Source organism: Sardina pilchardus, chromosome 13, assembly GCF_963854185.1.
Source record: "Sardina pilchardus chromosome 13, fSarPil1.1, whole genome shotgun sequence".
NCBI classification, from domain to species: Eukaryota; Metazoa; Chordata; class Actinopteri; order Clupeiformes; family Clupeidae; genus Sardina; species Sardina pilchardus.
Genome location: NC_085006.1, coordinates 2,836,077 through 2,846,014, shown reverse-complemented (window position 1 = coordinate 2,846,014; position 9,938 = coordinate 2,836,077). Strand labels below are relative to the sequence as shown.

General features: G+C 40.9%; 1 protein-coding gene across 2 annotated transcripts; it reads right to left on the bottom strand.

Moving 5' to 3' along the window:
• Positions 1 to 862: 862 nt before the first annotated feature.
• LOC134099913 (collagenase 3-like) lies at positions 863 to 8,771 on the bottom strand. Of its 2 annotated transcripts, XM_062552949.1 has the most exons (11): positions 8,589 to 8,771; positions 3,666 to 3,818; positions 3,126 to 3,364; positions 2,865 to 3,013; positions 2,624 to 2,749; positions 2,374 to 2,529; positions 2,123 to 2,246; positions 1,827 to 1,960; positions 1,559 to 1,718; positions 1,301 to 1,404; positions 863 to 1,204 (listed from the first exon to the last, which is right to left on the bottom strand). In XM_062552949.1, the coding sequence occupies exons 2-11, from the start codon at positions 3,759 to 3,761 to the stop codon at positions 1,098 to 1,100; spliced, it is 1,395 nt and encodes a 464-aa protein (XP_062408933.1). In that variant the 5' UTR covers positions 3,762 to 3,818; positions 8,589 to 8,771; the 3' UTR covers positions 863 to 1,097. The 2 variants fall into 2 exon arrangements, with proteins under 2 accessions (XP_062408933.1, XP_062408931.1); XM_062552947.1 differs by lacking the exon at positions 8,589 to 8,771 and having other exon boundaries at positions 3,666 to 5,805.
• Between the last annotated feature and the right edge of the window lie 1,167 nt (positions 8,772 to 9,938).

Sequence of the window (9,938 nt, the reverse complement as noted above, 5' to 3'; positions counted from 1 at the left end):
CCGGAATCTGGAGGTTTTTTCCTGGGATTTTCAAGTATTACACCTGTTAAACTCTCACAGGGACAAAAAAGTCTGAAATGCAGATGTTTTCCTGAACACACTTTTGTTCTCTGCCTTCGAGTGGATATTGTGATCTCCAGTATGTGAAGGCGGCACACTTTGATTTTTGCTACTTCAGATCTATCTTGCTAACTAACTTCTGCATCGCAAGTTAGCTCTGGGAGAGCAAAAATAAAAGTGGGCGGCTTTCACACAACGGAGATCACCGTATCCACTTGAAGGCAAAGGACAAAACCGTGCTCAGGAAACCATCTGCATTTCCAATTTCATCGTCCCCGCAAGAGTTTAACAGGTGTGATAATTCCAAATCCCTGTTATTTTGCTTTAGTAAAAATCTCAACATACTGGATTTCCTTATATTGGCAAAGATGGTAGCTTTTTTTGTAACCTTGTTGTCTTGTGGTCAGGGTCAGGTCAGGTCAGTATATTTATGTCAGAAATAAACTGTAGGCTACTTCTGTATTGTTCTGGTAGTTTGTTTCATTGTGTTTTTGGTGAGGCAGTGATGACCTTATATATTTTATCAATAGATTTAATTGAATAATCCCATGTTGGTATATTTGAAGTATTATTGGTTTGAACAATTGTTTGGATGTGTGTTGATTATTTCCTAATTAGGTGTATTCAAATCAACATAAAGCATGGCTACCATCAATTTCAGTCTGAAAAGTCTACATCCTCTCCAAACCAGATGTTCTGCTGAATGCTAATCATGCTAAAGTAGGCTATGATATATTCAATGTGAAAATAAATAAGGTAAGGTATACTTGGATACCTTTGTTAATATTTTGTATTAGGTTCCAACACAAGTACATTTTATGTATGACGCACACAGACATATTTATTTTGTATGAATTACATAATTAAATAAGTAATAAAAACATTCAGTCCATTAGACATGTCATCAGTGGCACCCTCCTCTGGGTGATAATCACATTTACAGTACATCAGCTATCAAACCTGCTCCAGCAGATGTACACATACAGCAGTTTCATAAATAGAGTAGTATTGCCCTGCATACTTCATTCTTTCACTTGTTAACACACTGCATTGAGAAAGGAGTTAGGTCTCAAGAGCCGGATGACTTTCCGTGAGTTGTAGCTGTACTCAAACTGCAGGCTTTTGCGGAAGAAATTCAAATGCCCTGTGGGTATAAATTAATAAATTAGAATACATCAACCTCATTCTGAATAGATAGAGGTCTTGAGAGCTTGTGAATGAGTGAGATTGTTTGACATACCATAACGATATCCAGCAGCATCCACTTCATCTCCTATTCCAGGGAAATCATCCTCAATGGATCTGGGATATCCACTATCCATCTTGCCTGATTCTTCATCAAAGCTGTGAACAAGATGATTGCCCAGTTGGTGTTGTCATTAGTACAGCGATGGTGTAAATGTACAGTACTTGATTATCTACAATATCATGTCCAGATATCTGGCAGACACAAGACAGAAAAAGGCTAGTGAAATGAAAGGAGAGAGAGATAGCTCACCTCCAGTAGTCTTCCTCAGTGAAGAGAAGGGTCTTGCCCGTGTCTGGAATGTACACAGCAGCATCTATCTTCCTGATCGTCTTTGGGAGGCCCAGTTTATGGATGTATTTGGGGTAGCCCTCCACCAGGTCGTAGCCATTGAGGGCCCACATACGGATGCCTGTCAGAGTTCAGAGCACACTCATTAATTCACAGACTTCCCATAAGCCTTGTAGACATGCTCAGACATGCAAGGGGAACTACCCGTATGAAAATAGCCACAGCCTACCACTGAATATGAACACCATGTCCTTGTGTGGGTTTTCAAATGCAGCGTCCACTTTGTTTGGGAGCATTGGCCATGTGGACTTGATCAGGGTCAGCTCAGGTTCAGGCATGTTTTGATGAAGCCGCCAATAAAATCTACCCAGGATGAGTAAAGGGGGAAAATTAGCGTAAAGTCAAAGCATCAACATATCAATGTCACCAATAAATATAGAAGATACAGTAACATGCATATCCGTGCACACATTACGTATATATATATTTTGCTATAGATATTGAACAATGAAGAACTGGACACACCTCCCTTTGAAGACATATGTCTCTCCTCTGAGCTCTGTCACGGCATCAAATGTCAGCATTGGGTCACATTTGTTTGGGGCCACTGGCTTAGGGTGCACCTTTTTGTCCGAATCAGGGTTTTTCCCTATATCATGTTTTCAGGATGGGGGGTTACAATGATGTAAGAGTGAGGAAGTGGCAACATATTGATGTCAAGAAAATCAAAACATGAAACATCACTCAAGAAGTAACATCTTGGGAACTGCACTCACCATAGAGAGACTGTATCCCATTCACATCATCTTCAGACAGGGGATATCCTGTAGTGTAGGAGTAGATGGGGTACATCAGGGCCCCTGGGTCTTCAGAGTGAGCAAGGCCGAGGGCGTGGCCGAACTCATGGACCGCCACCCGAAACAGATTATACTCTAGAGAAAAGAGCACAGGAGCAGAGTTCAGCTGGTAGACCCTAACTCACTGACCCTAATTGACTGAGCAGATCCAACACCTTAAAAGGCTTACCATCTGAGTCTTCTGTCCACCTCTCATCTTCATCAAAGTGGGTGTCTCCTCCAAGGCCGTTACCAGGGGGATAGGCATGGGCCAGCAGACCATTTGGCCCATCAAAAGGATTGAAGTCTCCATGCTCTGAGGAGGTGGAAGAGTTTATCTTCAGGAACGTTTTACAACAAGGCTCTTACTCATTTCATTTACTGGTCTGCATAAGCGAGAACAAAGTAATTGAGACGCATGAATGCCTAACCTCCATGTCCAAACTGGATCATGATATCTGCAATGCCCTCTTTCATCCTCTTGAAGGTCAGAGGGGTCACTCCGCTCCACACCTTCAGTGCTTTATGGAGCACCTTGTCCACATCTGAGTTGGGTAAGTCAGGAGTGTAGTTGACTATTCTAGAGAGCAAAAAACCCAACAATCATACGGTCAACGATCAGTCATAATCATTTGATGGCTGATGTCTTCCCACTCTTATTTTCTACTTCTTCATAGTGTTGTGTGAGTTACCTGTATGTCACTTCAGTTTTTTCCCATTTGAGGTTTCTGGGGAAGACGTTGTATTCAGCCACATCAGGAACTCCACACCTGGGCTGCTGCATGACCTCCAGGGTCTTGTCATCAAGGCTGCCTGTCACCTCCAGGCCAAAGAAAGCCTGCATCTCCCGCACTTTACTCTGAAAGCTGCCGGAGGGCTTACGCGATCCCTGGAGTCCATTTGGCAGGTGGTAAAACTTACGGAGGTACTTCTGAACACCAGGAAAAGCAAAAGGAAGGTAGGTTAATTCACTAGCGTAGTGTTAAATGAGATGTAATATCACCATGTTCTTATATAGACCAAGCGCTGATTTTAGTAGAAGTGAAATGTAGAAGTAGAAGTGAAATATCAATGTAATGAGATGTAATTCAGGCGCTGAAAGGGATATTTTGTTCAGCAGGAAATCAATGCCCATAGATTTTTTCCACAGATCCCAAACATATCTTCACACTGATATCTGTCTCTGTCAGATTTACTGTGTATCTGATTTAGTCCTAAAGAGGCTGACTTACCTCAGCTAACAAGCGGTTGTCAGTCTCCTCTGAGGAGAGGGGCATTCCAGAGCCCAGGGCCAGCATAGCCAGGAGGAGGGTGCAGGTGAGCTCCATGCTGAGAGTCTGCAGTGTGTGGCAGGCTGAGCCGCTCTCCGCCTTATATCTGGACTCCTCCACCAATCAGTACAAGGCGCCGGTGAATCATGAGAAAGTACCTAACCACTGTGAGCCTAGCAGTCCAAAAGTGCTTAGTTTCACACTGGGCTTTCTGTGGTCCTTACAGGAATGCCTGAAGGACCCCTGAGTCTGCAATGATATCACCACATGGTGCAAAGCTGTCATAATTTTAGAAGGAACAGCAATGACACACTGGCAGGAAGTTGAACATCTGAAGTTACTTCCTTGAAAGCTGTTTTGGGGGAGGGTATGAGGTGAATGTTAGGCGGGAATCGGAAATCTTTACAAGCAGCCTTATGCTGATGCTGATACCTGGAACAAAACTCAGATGGCCCAGATTCAATGAGGAAGAGCACTGCTTTAGAGTTGTAATTGCTAAAGTAATACACAGCCAGACCAAGCTACTGTCCAAATTGGGCTGTAAGATGAACTGAATAAAAGTGGTTTTATATGAGAATTCTTTACACTTTATTGCTCTAAAGGGAAGTTGTGCTGCATAACATAAACATGAGAGGAAGTTAAAATGTTAACACATTATGTTCAAACACTCATTCATTAATGATGATAACAACAAGTTTCTACTCTGATCCATTAGATAACAAAGAGACATATATTGGATAGGAAAGGGGTGTGATGGGTCGGCAACAATTCTATTAGAAAAAGTAAGAACATTTCAATTCATTATGAAAAAGTAAGAATATCAATGAATGAATATGAAAAATGCTCTCCGATGATAGCCGCTATCATTTTTGAACTTGTTTTAGGAAATGGGCCTGCCTCGTGAGAGGCATGTGAATGTACCTAAAGGCTCTATGTGTCTATTTAAAGGAACTATTATTTTCCAGACAGAACTGGCAACCCATGATAATGATGTGGCTCCATGCGTCTTTGAGTAACCATCCCAGAATGCAATAGACTGGGCGGCACCCATCCCAGACCTGGCATATCAGGACAGATTCTATTCTAAGGTCAGTTGCTGTCAGGGGCTAGATTAGGACAGCAATTTGAATCATGTCTGTAACAGATAGAAGCAACACACAGCAAGCATGCACAAGGTGCAATAAGCCTATGATTTCAATACTACGGCAACACATAGCTTTTGAAGAAGAGGACAATACGTTGATACTGTCACTGTTTTGGACTAGTTTTGTCTCTGTTTGTTTGTTTGCTTATTTGTTTGTTTGTTTCTCGATGGGAACATGGTTGTGCACAGAAATGCAAGCACAGACAGGACCCTTGAGTGACGTGTCTTTCCGTGCAAAAAACAAGAATTCCTGGTGTGTGACTCTGGCCATCTTGAAGGGTGTAGTTTCACAATTAGGGAACCCCATGACATGAGCAACATGAACTGCCATATATTTACACAGGTATGTCAATAAGACCCACCTATTCTGCAGCACTTAAGTCCCGGCTCAGAGACAAGGGAGATGGACAAATATGCAGCATGCACTTTTAACCTGGCACTAGCCTATTTACTTTTATCAGACAAGTGTTTCAGGAAGGACTTGGCACAAATAACCCAAACATGTTGACACATCCTGGCACCGCTTGAACAGTTCTTGGTAGGAGAAATGGTAGGCTTACTAGCAGAAAATGACCAGTATGTTTTTGGTGTGTTCTGAGCACATCTGAGATCATTTTCTGACTAATTTTGCTTTAATCCATGATTAAGCCATGAATATTGTTGTGAGAATGGGTCAGTCCATATGTTTTGAAGTGTAGGGGTGACCACAGTTGATAGAAGGGAGGTACTGAGGTAATATAAAGGAGGAACTGCTGAGACACCATGTGGCTGGTACTTCCCTTCATATTCCTGAGTCACCTCACCTTCTTTCTGAAAAAGTAGTTTAGTCATGGGTCATTCAGTGATATAAACATGTTCAATGAACTAGAGGGATCAGCGTGGAACATTTCTGCTATGATAAGCTGTTGTAAACAGGACACAACCTCTAATTGAAAATCTCTGTTCAGATGGTATGGCTGATGCCTTCGCACGCACACACACGCACACACACACACACACACACACACACACACACACACACACACACACACACACACACACACACACACACACACACACACACACACACACACACACACACAATCACACACACACACACACACACACACAATCATGGGCTGTAATTCCAGGACCTTTATCCACTTCAGATCCATCAAAGTATAGGTCTGTTTTGACCAAAAGAAGCAAGAAGAGATACTACATCCCTTTACTGGCAAATCGGACAAACATACTGAGATATGTAGATCTTTGTGTAGGTCTGTAGACCTATCTTCAGAAACCCACCCTCACTGTAAACCGAGATCGTTCAAGAAACTACCTAAAAATGTTTGTTTATTTATTCAATCATTTGAGCCAGTAATTGTTAGATTTGAGTGCCAGTAACATGAATGTTGTGTGTGTGTCTACTCCCTGTTAAAGGTGACTCAGAGTCCCAACAATTCAGTGAAGTTCACTGGATTGAAAACTATGGAACATCTTGCAAACATATCTCACTCCTCACAATCGCACAATGATGTGTAGCAGGAAATTGAACTGTCAGCAGCAGCGTTGAACTGTCAACACTGATGGACTACACAGTTGGGAAACTGAGCCAAAACAGTGTGATGTCAGGCTTATAATTAATGCTATACTTGACTTAATAATCCGTTTCACAAAACCCATGTCTAACATTGTGTTTTAATGCAAATTTTACATTTTTGATTATTTAGCAAGGATCACACAGGAATCTAGTCTGACTTACACTAAGTAACGGAATTATGTTACCTCAAATCTTCTGTTGACTGTGTCAAAACTATATTGTTTTAGTCCAACTTGTATTAACCCTTTCATGCGCAACGTCCACATGCGTGGACAGTAACTTTAACTCTGTTTTCTACTTATTTATCATGTTGATATACACCAATCCACTTCAGGGCAGTTTTAGTAGGTCCTTGGCAATATATTAACAATATGTATCATCTTATATTTGGAATATTGACTGCTTGATGACATCATCAATTCAACATGAGTGACAGTAATGGCCATATGGTGAATGCTCCAGGCATATCTGTAAAAAGCTAGTACTCAAGAAGGCAAAATCATGTAAAAAAAAATATTATGCTGTACAGGAGAGTGTGTTGAACAACTCTATGTTTTCAGAAATTAAATCGGATGTAAAATAGAGTTTGTAGACCCTAAAAAGCAACTGTCCACGTATGTGGACGTTGCGCAACAGAGGAGTTAAATGGCCAAAAATTAGATTTTGTAACTAGGACTTTTTTTTTTTTTTTTTTTTTCAAATATGATTTTAATTGCTTTAAATTACAAAGAAACAAACATTTGGTAAACATATTTATAAATAATGACCTAATTACATGTGGTAATGCCAAGGTGGTATGGTAATATGGGGTTAGTAGAGGGTTGGGTGGGTAGTAGAGGGGTGGGTATGAGAGTACTAGAGGTGTGGGTGGATTAGTAGTGGAGGGGTGGGTAGTATGGATGTAGTAGAGGGGTGGTTGGGTAGTGGTGATAGTAGAGGTGGGTAATATGGGGGTAGTAGAGGGGTGGGTGAGGGTCGGTGAGCAATAATGGGGGTAGTAGAGGGGTTGGGCGGGTAGTATGGAGGTAGTAGAGAGGTGGGTGGGTAGTATGGGGGTAGTAGAGGGCTGGGTGGGTAGTATGGAGGAAGTAGAGGGCCAAAGTTTCCACATTTTCTGTCATTACATTTTATCCTTTTTTACCCCTTTGTTGCGCACTGTCCACATACGTGGACAATAACATAACTTCTATATAAAAGCATATTTTTAAAAAATTCCAACTGATTTTCAATATTGGGCTCATATAGAGTAATAAAATCAATACTAAAAAAATCTAGACACTTTTTTTCATAATGCGTGCATGAAAGGGTTAACAGAAACATACAATATCCCCTGAAAACAGGAACTGTGAAGTTTAGCTTGATGATTTTGATTATCTTGTAAAGGATCATGGGAATCTAGGCTGACACTAAAAACACTTGTTTTACAAATAATACTAGTTACTTTTCTTGAGTTTTGTTGAATAATTCTTTTTTTTAGTCTGACTGTTTGGGTTTTAAGTGTTTGCTTAAGCATGCATTCCTACATACCATGCACTTAGATAAGAATCTGTGAATGTATCTCCCGCCTCCTTGTCTCTTCCCGTTTGAACAAACCATTGTTTCCAAGCTGTCTCTTCCACGGATCAAAACAAACACTAGGCAGACACTCTGTAGACATTTCTTCATAGTCTGGTGATCAAGTGTTCCTTGGGTTGTACTTTTGGATGACAGGAGTAATTCAGTTATTTTCTTCCTCCAAGTGTATGGGCTGATCTCTCCAAAGATTGATACTTGGGTAGACAGTAGCTTTTCATGATACTTGCTGAAAAACGTCATTTGTCTCTTAGAAATGGCTGTGTAAAGGACTTCCCACAACGCTAACATTTAGACAACTTTAAAAATATGCTCTTAGAATTAATGTCTGAAATTCAATGGATTCTGATTGTCCGTCACTGTTTCAATCATTCACAAAATCACTCCACAATGATATAATTTTGCACGTCAGTGGGGGGAGGGAGTGGTCAACTTTTGGCGACATGCCCCATAAAATGAATAAAGATTAATTATGATAAGGGTTCCTGAATTAATGCTGTTCATGTCATATGAATTCTTAAAGGAACACTTCACCGTTTTTTCATATTAAATTACGTTGTTCCCCTAATTAAGACGAGTTGATACATACCTCTCACGTTTCAATGCGTGCACTCACTGGCTGTGGCACGCGGCGCAACTTTGATAGCACTTAGCTAGCCCAATGCAAACAGAGATGAAGTTAGAAGCAACCAAACACCTCCATGTTTTCCCTAATACAGTTACACGAGTAGTCACACGACCAAGTATGGTGAGACAAAATAAAACGTGGTGCATTTCTAAGCAGGTAAGAGGGATAACTATATTGTGTGTCGCAGTAATATGCTCACTCTTTCACTTTCAGTTTCACTTTGGAGTGAGGATATTACTGCGCAGAGTCTAAGTGCTCCCAATATTATTCCGCCACACAATATAGTTATCCCTTTTACCTGCTTAGAAATGCACCACGTTTTATTTTGTCTCACCATACTTGGTCGTGTGACTACTAGTGTAACTGTATTTTAATAGGGAAAACATGGAGGTGTTTGGTCACTTCTAACTTCATCTCTGTTTGGATCCAATAATGAATGCATTGGGCTAGCTAAGTGCTACCAAAGTTGCCATGATTTAAAGCTTTGTTAAGTCTTAGTACATTCTTAATAAACATTCAGACTTTCAGTGTAAATACCTCTGAGTGTCACAGTAGAAAGGACTGGAAACGAATATGTGTTAACAAAGTGTTAAATCAAAAGATTCAAACTGAAAATGTAGCTACATAGGCCTATTATTATAAATCCATCTGGTAAATTGTTTGTTGCAGGCTTCAGATACAATAAACCACAGACAGCAGAACATGCATCTGTGATGATTATTCACAAAAATCAGGGAATGTTTCTGAAACCAAACAAGAACTTTTTCTGATCTAAACATAAATAGGGAAGCAAGTGAGTGAGTGACTCATGTATCCTGTTCCAGTCAGGAGCAACTGCTTACCCAACTAGCTCATCCTCTTCATCAACCTCCCCTGCCATCACGCCCACTGTGCTGAATGTGGGAGATGAAGTCCCACACAACTCCGATTTGACTAAGTGATAACATCAAAGTGTCTGTCTGTGTGCTCCAAATGCTGAACTCCACACAAATACAGAACATGTCTTTGAAGGGTTAACATGCAGTCATTGGTGAGTCAGTTAGGCACACCCAGTGAGCAGGTCCTCAGCAGTGTTTTGATCATAATTGGATTCAGTTCCCAAATAAAGAAGTGTTTTTATGGGCAACGCTTTTGAAAGTCCTGTATTTAAGTGTGACTCAACGCAGCCTTTACTTGCCTCCGTTTAATCTCTCTCTCTCTCTCTCTCTCTCTCTCTCTCTCTCTCTCTCTCTCTCTCTCTCGGTCTTGGCAGGATATAAATACATTAACTTTACACAATCTCATTATTGTCCAATATTATCAGAGTTGCCA

What these genes read in the sequence shown, in the direction of transcription:
- LOC134099913 (XM_062552949.1), bottom strand. Translation starts at nt 3,761, where the DNA reads ATGGAGCTCACCTGCACCCTCCTCCTGGCTATGCTGGCCCTGGGCTCT. An exon ending in TGGGATACAGTCTCTCTATG is followed by an intron (nt 2,247 to 2,373) that starts GTGAGTGCAGTT and finishes AACATGATATAG; the next exon opens with GGAAAAACCCTGATTCGGAC. An exon ending in ACATATGTCTTCAAAGGGAG is followed by an intron (nt 1,961 to 2,122) that starts GTGTGTCCAGTT and finishes CATCCTGGGTAG; the next exon opens with ATTTTATTGGCGGCTTCATC.